General features: G+C 47.1%; 1 protein-coding gene across 1 annotated transcript in view; it reads left to right on the top strand.

The window, feature by feature from the left end:
* Window positions 1–16,892, top strand: part of LOC147659387 (ecto-ADP-ribosyltransferase 5-like) — a 170,200-nt gene extending 153,308 nt beyond the window's left edge. The window contains exons 4-5 of the mRNA XM_086951778.1: window positions 12,106–12,138; window positions 14,711–16,892. Of these exons, the coding sequence (XP_086807904.1) occupies window positions 12,106–12,138; window positions 14,711–14,808 (131 nt within the window). The 3' untranslated portion in view covers window positions 14,809–16,892. The remainder of the gene's footprint in view (window positions 1–12,105; window positions 12,139–14,710) is intronic.
* The last annotated feature ends 1,011 nt before the right edge of the window (window positions 16,893–17,903 follow it).

Here is a 17,903-nt window from a genome sequence, read left to right as displayed (position 1 = left end):
CAAAGTGTTTTTCTGGATTCACCAGAAGGGTGGGATCCAGTGGTGGCAGAGTAATTGTGTTCAATGTGGATGGTCCCTGTCCCTTCCCTGGAGTAATGGTACCTGTGCCACATGGGGTCAGGTCAAGTTGCTAAAAATGTCTGTTCTGTGGAAATGTTTAAAGATTAATAGAAATACCCGTTCTGTGGAAAGTTTTAAAGGTTACTTAAATGTCTGTTCTGTGGAAAAATGTGTGCGTGTACACTGTGAGTTAGGTGTCCCTAGCTTGGGAGGGTAAATCATCTCCCTAGTGCAATATGGTTTTCTGGATTCACCAGAAGGGTGGGATCCAGTGGTGGCTGCGTAATTGTGTTCAAATGTGTATGGTCCTTGTCCCTTCCCTAGAGTAATGGTACCTGTGCCACAAGGGTCAGGTTGAGGAATCAGGGGCGGTAGAAAACTGTCTTACCAGTCTAGGGGACGGGGTGTGGATGAATGTTGAGGTGTGCTGAGTAATGGAGTGTAAGTTCTCTGGGATGGGGAGCTTGCTGAATCAACGATAATCCTGTCCTTACCTACCCCGCTGAATGTATTTGATGCATCATGTGTTCCGTACACCGCTGAATGTGTTTTATGCGTCAGGTGTCCCTCCTTACCCCGCTGAATGTGTTTTAGGCGTCAGGTGTCGCCCTGGCTGAATGTATGTTAAGTTGTATCCCGGTCAAGGAAGACCTGCTGGCTCGGCCGCGGCTTGCCTTAGGGGAGAGCTGAACACTGGGGCCTGCTGGCGCTGCCGCGGCTCATCTTGTTGAATGTATGTTGAGTTGTATCCCGGTCAAGGAATACCTGCTGGCTCGGCCGCGGCTTGCCTTAGGGGAGAGCTGAACACTGGGGCCTGCTGGCGCTGCCGCGGCTCATCTTGTTGAATGTATGTTGAGTTGTATCCTGGACAAGGAAGACCTGCTGGCTCGGCCGCGGCTTGCCTTGGGGAGAGCTGAACACTTAGTTCCCAGGTGGTAGACCAGTGGAGGGAGGAAGTTCCAAGACTGGTAGGAGAGTGTGTTCTGAGGGTGTTTCTCCTGGGAGAGTGCGGAACCTCAGAAGTAGAGGTAGGGTGGGGCATTCTTGCCCGTGACCTCTGGCAAGCCTGAGGGTGCGGACCCTAGGTGAAAGGAACAGTGGTAGTCGTGGCTACACTGAGAAAGGGAGTGGAGAATGGCTATTGTGGGCCAGGGGTTACCACCCCCCACTTCGGATTAGCAGGGACCAGTGGTATCTGGGTGGCCTAGGGCCTGGTCCTAGTCATGGACAACTAAGGAGTGCCAGTGGGGTAGCCTGGTTGGGCCTATGTCTTTATTATTTTTTATTTTTTTATTTTTTGTCTTTTTTTATTTTTAGTCTGTTGGTGTCTATAGGTCAACGTGGCGTAGAACTGGAGGGTGTCCCTGCAGTGCGGGCCCGCGTCCATGTTCTATCGCCCTACAGCAGGGAAGTCCATCACGGTGGTGATTGGTCTACCCTGCGTTTGGGCTGGGAGGGGCATGTGTTGGACTTGGCCCTTCTGGCAGGTCCACCCCTGAAGTTGCTGTTATATGTAACCTGGGGATGGTGATTCCCACTCTGAGTGCGTGTGAAGAGAGAGAGACCTGCCCTTCCATAGGAATGCATGGGGAATGTATGTGTCCCTGGTAGTTCCCAATGCGTAGGGTGTGCAGGGTCAAGTCTGGTATGTATGAACTCGTGAGACTGAATGCTGCGCAACGGTATATGCGGCATGAGTGTGTCTAGTGTAGAAGTCCCCCTTTTAGAAGTTGGCATATTTGTGGAATGTGTGCCTGGCGTATGATTGGCTGAGGCTGGCTGGTGAGCCTGGCTCCCAGAATCTGGGAGGGTCTGCCCCGGTGGTGAATGGAGTGTTTAGCATGATGATGTGAGGGAGGAGTGAGCCTGGGTCTGCTTGTGGATTGACTGTCTGGTTTGAGTGTCCTGAATGAGGCTGGGTTTTCCCCACACAATGCTGGCTCCACCCCCTGGGGTGCGTCTGATGTCCCTAGCCTGGCCAGTGAAAAGAATCCCCCCATAACCAGTTCCAGCTGGTTCTCTCCCTGCCTGCCCCTTCAGACCAAGGATGTGTGTATAAAAAGGGTGCTGTGACACTCTGGAAACGTTCTTGTTCTCAACTTGAATCTACCAGGGGCTGCTGCTGCTTGGGCTCAGGGTTGGCTTGCCTCCCTGGGCCCTGCCCTACTCCTGAACTGCTGATGGCCTTTTCCTTTCTAGGAGCTGCTGTGCTCCACCTGAGGTCCTGGACTCTTCATGGACTGCTACTCTTCCTCCAGCGCGTGGGTGCGCTTTTCTCTGAATCCCCAGCGCTTGGGGAGCGCTGTTCTTCCTACTTAGCGCCTGGAAGCGCTGCTTTCTGCCCTTGAGCGCCTGGAGCCCCTTATTGATGTTACCCGCGCTGGGAGTGCTCTACTTCCCCTGCAGAGCGCCGTAACGCTGTCCTAGCGCCTGGGGGCGCTGCTTACTCAAGCCGGTGCCACCCGGCCCTTGCCCTGTTCTGTGGGGGTTCTACACCTCCAGCGAGTGCCTACCTCGCTAACTGCCCTTCTTCCTCGAGGGAGCCTAGCCCTCGCCATTTTCCCCGAGTTCACCACCACCGTCCCGGGTTCCTTCGTGTTGTCCGTCCCGGGCCGCGCTGGGATTGGCTGCTGACCCGGGACTTGCTGCTGACGTCTCCCCGGGCCGCGCTGTGATTGGACGGCGGCCCGAGGAGCTGAGGGGGAGGAGAGAGAGAGCGAATGCAGGGAGCGGCGGGAGCCTACTCCGCGCCCCTGCTTCTGCCCCGGAGAACTGCCGCTTCCCCCCCGGGGCCCCCAGGAGCGAAAGGGAGCCCCGGAGAGCGCGGAGAGACCGGCGCCGTAGACCCGGTGAGTGCTGCACATGGGAGGGGGCGCCGGGGCATATTGCCGGTGCCCGCCCCTCCCCTCGAATGATCCTCCTGTTGTGCTCGGAGGTCCGTGGGGGCCCCCAGTGATGCCGGGACCCCCCGAGGGGGGACCCCGCCTGCCCACAGCTTCGTTTCTGAGCCCCGAAAGGCTCCACCATTGCCCCTTGTCTCTCGAGCCCGGAGAGGCTCCACCTTAGCCCATTTGACCCGAGCCCCGAGAGGCTCCTCCTTAGCCCATTTGACCCGAGCCCCGAGAGGTTCCAACGTGTCCCTGAGCCCCGAGAGGCTCCACCATTGCCCCTGGTCTTCTCGAGCCGGCGAGGCTCCGCCCAGCACCTTTGTCCTGGAGTCCTAGAGGCTCCCTCATGGCACCATTATTCCCCCGAGCCTGTGAGGCTCCCACGAGGTCCCTCAGCTGCCCAGAACTTCGCGGGCAGCTGCCACGTGTAGGTTGTCCCGGGGTACCTGCAGCCCTTCCTGACATTGAGACTTTGGGGCGTCCTAGCCCCAGAAAGGCCAGCTGGCCTGTTGACAGTTATTTACGAAGGTTTATGTGATCCCTGCGAGTATTCTGTGTTGCACCTCTAAGAGTGCCCCTGTTATGTTATGTACCTTGTCCCCCCTTCCCTCCTGAATACCCGATGTCCCCTGTATGTGATTCCTGGTCAGAGTGAGTTCTACTGCTAGTTCTAGGAAGCTCCCAGTTGATATATGTCCTAATGCCCGATCCATCATGTGCATACCCCTGGCAGGGGCCCCTTGGCCCTGCCCTGTACCTTTTTCCGTGTAAACCCTGCCCGTGCCTCTGGCACCTTGTAAAGTGTGTGTTCCTATGTGCCCTTCTTAATACAAAAACTATTTTCATATATACTTTGTGTGGAGTTCCTTTTGTGGGAGGCCCTGGACGTTGTTGTTGGTGAGTGCGTGCGCAAATTCTTCACACATGTCCTCCGAGATAGGCCTGGCTGCTCGCGCCGCGTTACCTAGAGGGTGAGCAGGGGTTGTCTTGACATAGGAGTGGCGGTCTCTGACTGGCTGTGGCGCAAGCCCTGGCCGGCCGGGGGTCCCATTTCCTACACATTGCATAGAAGTTTTTTAACAAAAAAGGGGGTCAGATGTTGGTTGATACCACCCTCATATGTCTGTAATAGTTTTTATTGGAAATGCCTATTGTCAAAGACATTGATTCTGAGTTTTAATGAATCACCCCCATAGTATCCATGTGACAATACTTGTTAAGGTTCATCTTGATCAGTCACAGGGGTAGTGGACAGAGCTGGAGAGTTAGGTGTTGTTATCTAGATCATCTATGTTTAAGTGTTCCATAAAATATTATCATTCAAGCCAATGGTGTTAGTGGCTAATCTATAAACCCAACGCTGTTCCTTTTCAAACAATCGTTGTCATTCCCTGGCCTGGTTTCACTACTATCACTGTCCATCTCATGTCATTAGTGGTATGGTTGTTTTGGAGGAAGTGTTCTGTCAGTTTCGTTGTGATTTTTTTTGCACCTGATTGTGCAGCGATGTTCGCAGATACTTTGTTTCACTTTTCTCCCTGTCATACCCACATGACGCAAGCCGCATGGGCAGGTTATCAGATACACAACGTTACTGCTATTGCAGTTTGTGTGAGCCCTTTGTGTCCACACTTTGCCTGAATTAAGATTGACTGTTTTGGTAGCAGTGGTTTAATGGAAAACGCTACCGTTGCCACATGGATAGTGACCCGTGACACTGGGGAGGCCCCATGCGCTAAGTACTGGTGTGTTTTGTTCTTGTTCCTCTAGTCTTGGGCTAGTATTAACTAGTGTGTCTTTATTACTCCTGGATCTTTTGTAGGAAAACAAGGGGTTTTCCCATTTTAAGTGCCCAGTCTCTAAGATACTCCAATGTTTGTTGATCTAGTCACTTGATTAGATAGTGTTATATGTTACACAGTTAAGTGGTGATTCCTTCTTAGCTTTGACATGTTCCTCCAGCAGGGCCTCTCGTGGTTGTTTCTTGCAAGTTTCTGGCATTTACGTAATATATGGTCAGGGTAACCCCTGTTTGAAAGCTTTTTGGTCAGGTCAGCCGCCTGGTCCCGATAGTCTTGTAGTTTACTGCAGTTCCTCCTCAGTCAAAGGAACTGTCCGTATTGTAGATTTTCTTTGAGGGCTCTCGGGTGTAAGCTTTCAAATCTTAGCAGATTATTCTTAGCCGTGGGCTTGTGTCGGGTCCTGGTCTCCAACCTCCCATCTTGTTTAGTGATGACTATGTCTATAAATATCATAGTCTCACTACTCGTTGAGTGGGTGAACCTTAAATTGTTATCACAGGTGTTCCAGGTTATAAATTCCATTAACTTATTTTCTGGTCTCTGCCAGATGGCAAGGATGTCGTCAATGTGTACCTTCCAAAATACCATGTAGGGTGCGAATGGGTTGCCTTCACCCAGAATTAATTTCTTAAAGTCGAAGATGTACAGCCCGCCACACTTGGAGTGAAAATGCTCCCCATGGAAGTGCCGCCAGTTTGAAGGTACCCCTTGCACTCTAACTCAAAGTAGTTCCTTTTAAGTGCTAGGGTGGCACATTCCAAGATGAAATGTTTGGGGGTGTTGTGTCCATTCAGTGTCATTGAGAGCTCTACTGAGAACTTTCAGGGTTTCGTCTTGCAGGAGACTAGTGTATAGGCTTTCGATGTCGAAGCTTACCAAAATGGTGGTCTCATCTACCTGGATCTCTTTCAAAAGAACCGGTAGGCTTTTGGTGTGACGTTAGTAGGTGTCAGTGTTTTTGCATCATGGTTTTGAGGAAGAAGTCACAGTATTTCGAGAGTGGCTCGAGGAGGGAACCAATGCCAGAAACGATTGGTCTTCCCGGTGGCGGTGTCTTGTTTTTATGCATTTTAGGCAGTATATAGAAGTAGGGAACTTTTCCTTCACTGGTAGTGGGAAAGTCTGCCTCATGTTTGGTAATAAGATTTCATGGTTCAGCTGTGTCCAACAGGGATTTTATTTCCTGTTTCAGTTCTTCAGTGCGGTCATAGTTCAGGGGGTAGTAGTTTCTTCTGTCTCCATTGGAACTAGCAGACATCTTTAGGAAACTTAAGGACTGAAGCTTAAGGATTTTTTTGAAAAGGAAGGAGACACCCAAACGCTCCACACCGCAGAGGGGACAGGTTTATGTACTGAAACCACATTTGTACCACCTCATGCAATCGCCTTGAGACCCTACTGGTATGTAGCGCGCTTTAGAAATGTAATGATTGATTTATCGCAGTGGAAGTGATAACATTTGAACAGGCTTGATACAACATTACGAGAATGGAAGAAAAGAAACCCTTCTGCAATATGAGCAGAACCGAGACTAGCCTTGGAAGAACTGAAAGTGCAGAGACATTCTAATTAAACCAGCGGACAAGGGTGGTGGTGTTGTAGTCCTTGACAGAACAGCATACCAAACCGAGTGTCTTCGCCTGTTAACAGACAGAAGAAAGCGTTTGGAGATCTACACAAGCCATACCTCTCTGGACTCCTCCGGGTGTATAGCTTTCAGAAATGTGTGGGTTTGATAGGTTTCCCTAGATGGCCGCCAAGCCCGTGGCCAAAACGCAGATGCCCCCCTTGTAAAACCAGGTCTAGGTAAACATACCAAACCCACACATTTCTGAAAACTAGAGACCTAGGGGAGTCCATGGAGGTATGGCTTGCAGGGAGCCCCCTACGTTTTCCTACCCTGAAAACCTCAAATTTAGCTGAATAAATTCACTTTTCCACACATTTGTGTGGGATCTGTGCCAGCACAAATATCCTACCACCCAGCGTTCCCCTTGTTCTCCCAAGTAAAATGATACCTCACGTTGGGTTGGAAAACTATGGGGGATCCATGTAAGCCATACCCCCCTGGACTATTTTGATGTCTCAAAATTATGTTCTGGGTACTGGCCTGATGCGGGCGCTTGGCCCATCCACACAAGTGAGGTACCATTTGTATCGGGAGACCTGGGGGAACGCTGGGTGGTAGGGAATTTGTGTCAGCACGGTGATCCCACAACTTTATCACACAAACAGGAGAAATGTTTTATTTTTTCAGCTAAATTTGATGTTTTCAGGGGATTCTGGGTAGGAAAGCGTGGGGGGATCTACACAAGCCATACTTCCCCTGGACTCCTCTGGGTGTCTAGTTTTCAGAAATGTGTGGGTTTGATAGGTTTCACTAGATGGCCGCAAGCCCGGGGCAAAAAACGCAGGTTCCCCCTTGCAAAGCCAGGTCATTTTGTGCTAGATCATTTTGATGTCTCCGCCATACGTTTTGTGCCCTTCCCTGCTTCAGGTACCAGGCCTACTCACACAAGTGAGGTACCATTTGTATCGGGAGACTTTGGAGAATGCTGGGTATGTGGAATTTTGTCGATCCATGCAGATTTAAGAACTTCATCACAGAAATTTGAGGAAAATGTGTTTTCTTTTTACAAAGTTTGAGGTTTGCAAGGGATTCTGGGTAACACAAACTGGTGAGAACCACACAAGTCACCATATCCCAAATTCCCCTGGGTGTTCAGTTTTAAAAAATGTATAGGTGTGCTAGGTTGCCTTGGGTGCCGGCTGAGCTAGGGTACAAAATCCAAAGCTAGGCACATTCCCAAGAAAGGGTCAGTTTTCACTGGAAAAAATGTGATGTGTCCATGTTGTGTTTTGGGCAGTTTTCTGTCACTGGCACTAGGCCTACCCACACAAGTAAAAGACCATTTTTATCAGGAGGCTTAGGGGAATGCTGGGCTAGTGGAAGTTTATTGCTCCCCTTAGATTCCAGAACGCTTCATCACAGAAACGTGATGAAAATGTGGTTTTTCAATCCTAAATTTGAAGTTTGCAAGGTATTCTGGGTAACACAACCTGGTGAGAGGCACACAAGGCACCCCATCCTGGATTCCCCTTCATGTCTAGTTCGAAAATGTAAAAGGTTTACTAGGTCTCCCTTAGGTGCCGGCTACGCTGGGCCCCAAAAATCCACATCTAGGCACCTTGCGAAAAAAAATGCCAGTGCCTAGTGGGCTTTTTTGCCATCCTGGGGAGGGGCCGATCAGGGGCTATTGTCCTGATATGCCCTCCAAGGGGGGTATAAAGACTGTGGATATTTCTTGGGGGGGGGGGGGGTTAGGGGCAGCCCCCACCTCTACGTATAAAAAAGCATTGTAAGTCCTAAGTCCTGGCGCCTAGTGGGCTCTCTGCCCCGGGGGGGGGGGGGGGGGGGGGGCAAATCAGGGGCTTCTGCCTCCTAGGGGTGGGGCAGAAAGCCTGTGGCAATTTTTTTGGGGGAGTGGGTTAGTTGACATGCCCATGCTGGGCAGCCCCCCACACCTGAACGTTGGGGAAAAAAAACCTAATCCTTGGTGCGTAGTGGGCTTTCTGCCCCGCCCCCCCCGGTGCAGATAAGGGGCTATTGCCCCATCTGCCTCCCGGGAGGGCATAAAGACTGTGGCAATTTTTTGGGGGTGGGGGTATTGGCATGCCCTTTGTGGCAGCCCCCACCCCTACTTATAAATAAATAGGAATAATCCCTGGTGCCCGATCTTTGAAAAAGAAATCCCTGGTGCCTAGTGAGCCATTGCCCCATCTGCCTCACAGGAAGGGGAGAGACTGTAGCATTTCGTTTGGGGTGGGGCGCATTGCGCATGCCTATTACGGGAAGCCACCACCCTGGAGCCTTGGGGCTATTGCCCCATCTACCTCCTGAGTGGGCAGAAAGTATTTTGCCTCTTTTGGGAAGGCGGGGTGGGGGCATTGGTATGCCCATTGTGGGCAGCCCCCACCCCTGGTCCCAGAAAGAAAGAATCCCTGGTGTCTAGGTTGCTTTATGCCCCCCGGGGGCAGGAAGACTAGCTGTGGCAAAATTAAATAGGGGAGCAAAGGCCCTTGCCCAAGGGGTCGCTCATCCCTCCTTCACCAACGATACCTCTCCCAAGTGTTTCGGTGCTCAGGGGGCTGAGATAGCCCCACGAGCACCAAAACAATGAAACTTAAACTAAGTTTCAGTTTCAATGCAATGATGTCAGCGCGCCAAGAGGTTAGGGAAGCTCTTCCCCACTTCCAGAGGACGACAAAAAAAAAGGAAATCCCTCTGCTGTCTGCAGCAGAGGGATTTTCAGTGCCTGTTCTCATGACGGAATAGTTCCGTCATGAGCACCCAAAGGGTTAAATAAAGCAGTTATGTTTTTTATTAAATACAGCCCGTTTTCCCTTAAGGAAAATGGACTGCATTTTAAAAATGAAAAGTTTTCTTTTCGTTTTTATAGAGTTGGGTGTGGTCCGTGGGACCACTGCCTGCTCTGAAAAAATGTTGAAGCCGCAATTCACGTGGGGAAGTGGTCCCTTGGGACCATTTCATGTTTGCAATTGGCTTACCACCAATTTGATATTCGTGGTAATATGCAAATGTTTTGCAATCGCAGTCAGTTGCAAAACATTAATTCATACCAGTGCGACTCGCTATTAGAAAGGGATACCCTTTACACGCCCCTTCCTAATAGCGAATTGTTAATAGGTTACTAACTTGCAAAATAGGGTTGGGATAATACAATGTACTGGTCATAGAGGCCAGATGGGTCGTTTGCAAATGTTAAAATGTGTTGTACATTTGGTTCTTTGTTCCTGCTGCTTGTCTCTAATCACATGTCAGGTGTGGGGGACAGATAGGTTTTGTGTATTTCCCATAGACAGCAACACACAGTGGGAGCATAGATGTGAATTGATAGGCCTGCCTGGCAGAATGGTAGGGAGAAGCTGGACCCAGCCTCACTTTCACCTGAATAGGCTGTATCCTGTCCCCACAGAAATTGTTGCATAAGCCCCTATAGTGAGTCAGGAGCAAAGGCAGGATGAGAGGGCCTCTGTGCACCTCAAAGGCCTGTCTTTGAATTTTCCCCCGCTTCAAAGGCACTACTGGGTAAAAGTACTGGATCTTAGACCCCAACACGTCAGTATTCTTCTGGACCTATAGATACTCTGCCACGAAGAAGGACTGCTGTGCTGCTGAAGGACTGCCACTCTGCTGAACTACAGCTTTGATGTGGTGCCCTGCTGCCCTCTGTCTGGGTAAGGACTGTACCTGCATCACTTGACCTGGGAACCCAGAGTGACCCCAAGGGCTAGCCGGTTGACCACCTGATCTGAAGTCTCAGGGACGTAAAAGACTTCCAATCCCTGCACCTGGACTCTGACATCCGTGAGTCTACCCTGCAAAGTGCTGCTACCCAAGTCCTGAACCCTTGGAAGTGAGCCTAAGGTGCTTGCCAGCAGAACCAATGCATCTTCTCTGCTTAGCAATGCATCCCTGAGCAGAACCAACGCATCTCTTCGGCGGAGTGGCACATTCCAAAGCCGAACCGATGCATCACCACTGTTGCCTGGATTAGACTCATTGCTAAAAATGCTCGCATTGCCACAGCCTCCCGCATCTGGGACTGATGCATCGCCTTCGGAACTGCCACTGCGTCCTGCTTTTCCTGGCGCAAGCTACTCACATCCCTCGTCGACGGCAGCATTGATGGCCATGACGAAATTCCGCATTGCAGCTTCACGGCTCATCTGAATCATTGCATTGCCTGTGCTGTGCTTCGCATCCTTGACAAAGGAAAGGACTTCGCATCGCAAGCCCCATCAGCATCCTCCACGTCCACACATCAGGACCATGCACTACAGCCTCGCCCCATCTCGGAACCGCTGCATCACCTCTGCTCTGCGATGCATGCATCTTGGACGCGGATCCTCGCAACGCTCGGCATACAGAATTTAAGGTACATTGTTCAGCCTGACTCAACTGTGTCGCATCGCGGTCGGCTTGAATTTGTGACTTTGTCCCAGTCCAGCGCAACCAGATATCCCCCAATAGCATTTTTGATTCTTGGCTACTTTACCTAAAAACTTAGATATTCAATATCTTCAGTTCCACAAATTGGATTTTTGTCTTTTTGGTTGTTTAGGAGAGATACCTGCAACACACCCTTTCCCGATAGCAAAATGTCAAGCTTTTCTAAACCCATTTTAGGAGCCGGTAAAACTTTACTGACTCCTAAAATGGATTTAGTATGCATGGAAAAACATTTTAGCAATTGCAAACCCACAGATGTAGCGAATCGTAGGGTTGGTCACAGCTAATGTTTTGTACATCTGGCCTAAAATTCTTAATTGTGGAGAAGGAGTTTGTACTCGCTTTGTGCTCGTCTTTGAAGGAAATAAGTGAGGAGTGTTTTCAGGTATCAGTGAAGCTGGATGTTGATCGAGAGCCATTGAGGGGGATTGATACGTGTATTCCTCCCTCCAGCAGGAGAAATGTGCACTCCCTTGGAACACGGAGGAGCATGATCCAAGAAGAACTTTTGATTTAATTTGGAGCTCTGAACCTCAGTGATTCTGTCTTTAATGTCATTGTTTTTTCTCACTACAGAAAGGACATCTTGTTTAGGGACAAGGAGTGAGAAAAGTTGGAGCTAGGAATTGGAAGGGGGCTACTTTCCCATGAAGGCAAGGGCCAGCTTAGGAGATGGGAAAGGTGGTAAAGGTAGAAAGATGCAAAGATGGACTAATCTACAGATATGAGCATGGGAAGGGAGGGATGAGGGGAAATGGGAAAAAGGAAGAATGGGGGCGAACAGACAGAGTAGATAAAATTACGAATGGGGCGAGAAGAATGGGGAGGAACAATGATAGAGAAGAAAAACTGAACGGAATAAGGAAAACCAGAATACGATACGAAAAGGAAAGACCGATTTAGCCACCAGGGGCCTATCTTATGATATTCCACCTGCAAATGCCGTGGCCCAGGTAAGAAGGGTTGAGAGAAAGGAGTCTGTGATTAGACCTTTCTGCTTGGCTAATGGAAGCCCACTCACCAATTGTCCTATATATGTGATCCACATAATGGACTAATACATGACAGGCAGTTCAAAGGAGGCTTGGTAGTTATCCTGTGGTTCATGTATTGCTGTGAAATATGCCTGCTTTTTCCATGTTGGGTTTTACTGTGGAATACAGAACATATTTTCCCAGCTCTAAGTGAGACTGAGGGAAAGCAACAATGAGCCGCAGTTCTATGAATATACCAATACGTTCAAACCACTTTCAGAATTCAAATGCCAATCAAATAAAAAAAAGAACCATTTTATCTAAACATGCTGTCTATCTCTTTCTAGGGGAAAGATCCCACACTTGCATCTACAGCTCTGGTAAGAATGACTTAAATGTTGTTTACTTCTAGTTCATGACATGAGATGTTGAAGCAGTTATAGTGTCACTCGATACTGCATGCAATGGAGAACACAGTGACAAATATACTTGCAAATGTACTTATTTGTCACAAGGTTGCATTTATTAAGGCCGTGTAGTTGTCATGCATAAACTTTCAATCTATTTTTTTGGATTAATTCTGTTAAGTGTGTTGCCCTATTCATGGTCACTCTCCAATGCACTTTTAAAATGTAGTTACTCACTGCTGCGATGTCACAATAGTCCCAATGAAAACACCTGCACTTCAAACACAAGTGACTTACAACCAAAAGAGTGCACACTTAAATGAACATACTTGTTTTTTTAAATAGAAAAATTGTGGGAAAAAAACTCTAATTCATAACACTCAAAATAAACATGGTGCATGTAAGGACCTCTCTATATGTGTGTGACTGTGTGTGGTGTGTATGTCTCTGTATTTTTGCAATCCTTCAGTGGGGCTAGAATGGGTTGCCCACAAAGATAGAATCCGATCCAGATTTTGAGTGCCGACTTGGCATGTCTGAAATTAGAACATTCTAGTGATAGAGTTGTTGGTTAAACATACTGTAGTGCAAGTCTCTGGTAGGCTGATTAGTCTGACAACCCTGTCACTTTGACATTCTTGACTTAGGTTTGTGAATTAATGGAAAACGAAAACTGAGAAACTACATTAGAACCTAATTTTAAGGGAAGGCAATTTTAAGGAAATGCAATAAAATCGAGAATTAAAGGAAACATTTTAAAGGCAAGACCATTTTAAGAAAAATCCAAAATGATATCAAACTTAGGTGGGGGTTCGGACTACTTTGGGAGGGTTCAGGGATGGGTAATGTTTAGGGTGATGAGGGGATTCTAGGGGTCAGGAGTACCTTGAGTTTGGGAATAGAAAGGTGTTTTTAGGGTTGAGATGTGGTAGTGTAGGGGTGGTAATGGTATGCGGAATCACAATGCAGTCGTTGTAACTGTGTTGGGATTCCCTGCGGGGTAAAAGATTAGTTGTAAACTCTGTTTACCCGAGGAAAGTCCTCATCTTGAACCCTGAAAGAAAAAAGAAAAGAGGAAGGCCACAAAACACTTGGAGTCAAGGCCTCGAGGCTGACTGCAAGGAAATGGGTTACACCTGGAGTCAGACTGAAAGATCCAGGACAGAGATGCCTGGACAGTTCTGGTTAATAGCATGTACCCCAGAAGGTGTAGTAGGCATAAGTAAGATGGGTGGGGTTTATGGCTGGTGAGGGTTTTTAAAATTCTATTATGGGTAGCGCTGGGGTTGTAAAGTGTTTAACAATATAAAAGATATAAATATGGATTTATGTCCCTAAAGTAAAGCAATGAAATAAATGTCGCCTACAAACTGTTTCTGAAAGTAAGACCTGTAACCTTTGCATTTCCACTTCTACAATATACATTCAAAAAGTTTGACCACAAAGACATACTATGAATTAATTTCTACCAAAAGGTAATTGACTTTCATTCTGAATATTTCCATGAAATAGTTCCTTAGTAAAGGTATTCCATGAAATCGTTTTTCTGGGAAATCACATATAACCTTTCTCTACACCTAGTAAGCCCAAGCTGTTGGAAGTACCTGGTCAAATAAGTCCCTTCCCTATAGGCTCCTGATAACACAGCACGTTGGTATAGTTTTAAATGGGCGAACCATTGTCCTTGGTATGCAACAGGAAGCCTTCGAAGGTGAGAATATCACAGTTGAAGAGTGGTGGAAAGTTAGTCGCCAGGTCCACAGGCTGATCATGCTTCATATACTTACTTGCCTGGCAGTAGGAGTGCAAGAGTGGCCTTTAGGTTTTAGAAGGGGAGTCAAGATGCCCTCTTCAAGGGTAAATCGAGTAAAACACAACTTGAACATTGTTGGAGTGATGCACTTGATGTAAGTAAATTCTGTGGTCCTTAAATGGCTCTCTTGATTGCTATACTATACATGCTCTATAATATGTTAAGTTCTCTGTATCTAGCAGAACAACCAGTGTCTCCCCTTCTCTATCTGGGACTTTCTCTGAGAGTCTTTCCTGTTGCATAGTTGTACAATGTACTGTTAGGCTGAGGGGGTGAGCTAAGACATTTTGAGTATATGTTGGTAGAGGAGAATGAACCCCGAGGAGGCACACATCACAATTATCTGGGTCAGCGGTCTCTGGGATTCTAGCCCTCTCCTATACAGGTTGGCACCATTACAGATGTGACACCTGACATTAGTCAAACTGTTGTTGATAATAACAGTGCATGGGAGTCATAAACATCCTACATTTGTTGATAGATAGCGGTCTACACAGGAGCTTCAATTGCACCGGAGTATTTTGAATAACATCATACTCAACTCAGTCTTTGTCCCTGTTCTCTATTGTGACGCTTCAAACTCCCTTTGTTGACAGCTGCCAATCTTCTATCATATGTTTCACCAATTAATGAGAGCTCTGTTTTAAAGATATGCTGTGCATGTGACTGCATGCTCCATACTTTGTGTTGTACATCTGCTCACAGCAGTTCTTGGTTATTGTGTATCCACAGCTTCAAGCATTGCAGCGATCTCCAGCACCCGACCTGTTCGCCTCTTTCAAGAATTTGTGATCCGCGCTGCTGTTCTGGGGCTCTTTGTCAACCTGTGACTGCTTGATAGTATGACTCTTTAGCGCGGACCATGATTATTGGCTGGGCATTAATGATCTAAACAGATCTAAAATCATGCATTTGTTGTAGTCCCAGGATTGTGCCAGGCAGGGAGGCATCCACTCTAGTGCAAAGGTTCAGAAAGCTGGAGACTGGTACTGGTGGATTTAATGCACTCTTTTTTTTAATTAGACAGCATGCACTTCATCTCTAATGCACCTGATCCCAGCAGTAGAGAATCGGCTGGCCCCCTTAGGATTCTTTCTTTAGTTAATGTTTCATGTGGTTTATCAATTGAAACCAACATGGTGTTAAACAAGAAATTACTAATACTGCATAGGAATTCGCTAAAAGCGACGATACTTCAAATATGCACCAACACTGAGCACCTCCAAGCAATGGAGTTGCTTGGAGGTGCTACTAATGAGGTGCAGCTATTGCTACTCCTCTCCCGGAGGTACAATTTTAATATTTTAATATTTTTGGGTGCCATTTTCCAGCATGTGGTGGTCTGAAATGGGTGGCAACATAGTGTAAACACATCTCGCATACCTGTTGTCTAGATGCTGTTTGTAGCCAGAAACTGATGTAGGGGACTGTGGTACTTTAAGACTTCACCTAGTTGGTCTGAGTGAAGGTCAAGGTCTTGTTTTTGCCACACAGCATTGGCAAGCCAGGTACCATGCCCACCTAGGGTCGGAGCCAAGCATGGTTGGATGGATTTGGGGTTTAGTAATCCTCGAACCTCACCTTTCAAGGAGGTGCAGAACTTTACGAACTTGGAGATATAAAAAAATTGTAAATTGATACTTGTATAGCGCACTACTCACCCGCAAGGGTCTCAAGGCGCTTGTACGAATACCGCTGTGGAACCCATCCTGGCTTTCCCTGTGAGGCGTCCACTCCTGGGCACCCCCAAGGTGGAAGCCAGGCATCCTTAGCGTTGTGGGGGCCGTTGTGGAGATTAAGCAAGCTTTTGCCCAGAGTTGCAGAGTGGGACTCCATGATTGGAATAGGCACCAAGGCGAGAATTATCAGGTCCCAGGAATTTTGAGCCCAAGACCCGCCGAGGCGGGGAATTGAACCCTGGTCCCGGGCTAGACCTCTGCATCAGGGTCTGCCGCTCTAACCATTGAGCCACTGACATCCCCCAGAGTAAGCCAGAAGTATCCTGCACCTCCAAAGTCAGTATGGAGGTGAAGTGCTTCACGGTGCGCCTAATCACGTATTCCCTTCTGAATACAGAACTGATCATTGTACAGGAATACATAATAACAGGAAGGGGTGATCAGCAACTGCCTAGATGCCTGCATATGCACTGAATGGTTAATGTTTATATATGTATCAATGTGTGTATTTTGCTACTTGTATAGTATGAAACTAGCTGGAGAGCAATGGATCAATGAACATCGGGTTGCAGCCCAAGCATACATTTCCTGATTTCTTACATAAAGTAGGTTACATCTGAGTTCCTACTGTGTGGGGAGGTAGTACCCTCCCAAGAGATGGGTCTTCAATTCCCTTTTCCATTGAAGGGTGGTTAGTCATTGTGATGAAGGAATATTGTTCACCTTCTTTAGACTATTTACTCCTTACTTTTTTTCAACTTTAATCTAGTGATGTCCTGGCTCCTGATTCCTATTTATCACACCCAAGGTATGGATTATCAATATTGATTACTGCATTGTTTTTATTTAGTGTCCAAGTGTGAAAGCTGGATACCAACCTGAGAAATCACATCCCTTACTGAAAAGGTCGAAACACGTTGGCACGTATTACTTTGAGGAAGGTAATCCCATTGTTTGGAATTCCTTCATTTTAAAAAAACAAACACTTATGGTCTCGTATGCTTTAGGAACTTTGCAATGATTGCAGCCCTCAAGAAAGGGACCACATGAGCTGTACTTATGATTGCTTACTTTTGAGAAAAAGGCTGATAAGTTTTTAAAGTTTTTTAAATCTGAATTAACGTTCATTTTTTTACATTTTGTTACTATTCAATGTATTTATTGAGGATTGTGATACATATAGGTGTGTGTTTGCTGATAAAATATGACAAACTTATATGCAATAAAACACATTGAGGATTCCTTTGTGTGATATGTATTTTGTGAAGTTATGGCTAGTGAGAGACCTCTCAGTATGTGATGATTGATGTTATGTGTGGGTGTACTGTGTGTTTGTTTGCTCCGAGGTCGAGGCTCCGGAAGTTTGTCCATTGGTAACCTCAAAGCTGTGATAACTCAAAGCAGTAATACACTTCATTGCAATTTTTTTTTTCCACAAACAAAACTGTGAACGCTACATTGGCTTCCCATTCAGCCAAATATCAAGACAAAATCTGCTACATCACATGCAAATAATGGTTTGCTTGAAACGATAGATATCTAGCCAACTCGCTAACCACCTTAGGCAGATAACAAGAACTCAGTAGTAAGAATTCACTACACCTGGAAACACAGACTTAAAAAGTCAACAATGGTAAATCGCACATTGTCTGATGGCAAATTCAACTTGATCTCTCTCTTGGGAGACCCATTTTTTTCACATCCACTTCAATTGATTCCAAATTATGATTTTTCTGAATCCATCATGACTTGAATTAGGTTTTGGATTGCTGTTTATACTTTATTTTATGTAAAACTTGCTAATACCCAATTGGTGCAGAAGTGATTTGGAAAACGGTTACATAAATATTATTCTCATGGGCCTCAAACCTACCAACTTTGGAAAAAATATCATTACATGAGGGGAGGGTAGAGGTCTGAGGAGGTAGCAGACTCATGCATTACTCTCACCAGCAAACAGAGGGATTCTCAAGCGCGGGTTGATGGTGACCAGGTGGAGACGTGAGCCTCTCTTCCGCCTCTCCACCACAAAAAAACAAACCTAAGCTTCTGAGGTTGATGCTAATATCCTGGTGAGGCTGCAAACCCTCTGATGGACATCAGCTGTGTGCACCCTCCACACAGGAGCTGGAAGCACATGTTCCGGGGGTTGATACACACTCGTATCTGAGGGATTGTGAGCTGGCAGAGGAGGGGGTATATGGTGTATCGTATAGTGTAAGATATGTAACCTGCAACTTGTAAAT

Source organism: Lissotriton vulgaris, unplaced genomic scaffold (assembly GCF_964263255.1).
Source record: "Lissotriton vulgaris unplaced genomic scaffold, aLisVul1.2 SCAFFOLD_2264, whole genome shotgun sequence".
NCBI classification, from domain to species: Eukaryota; Metazoa; Chordata; class Amphibia; order Caudata; family Salamandridae; genus Lissotriton; species Lissotriton vulgaris.
This window is presented reverse-complemented; position numbering and strand designations above follow the sequence as displayed.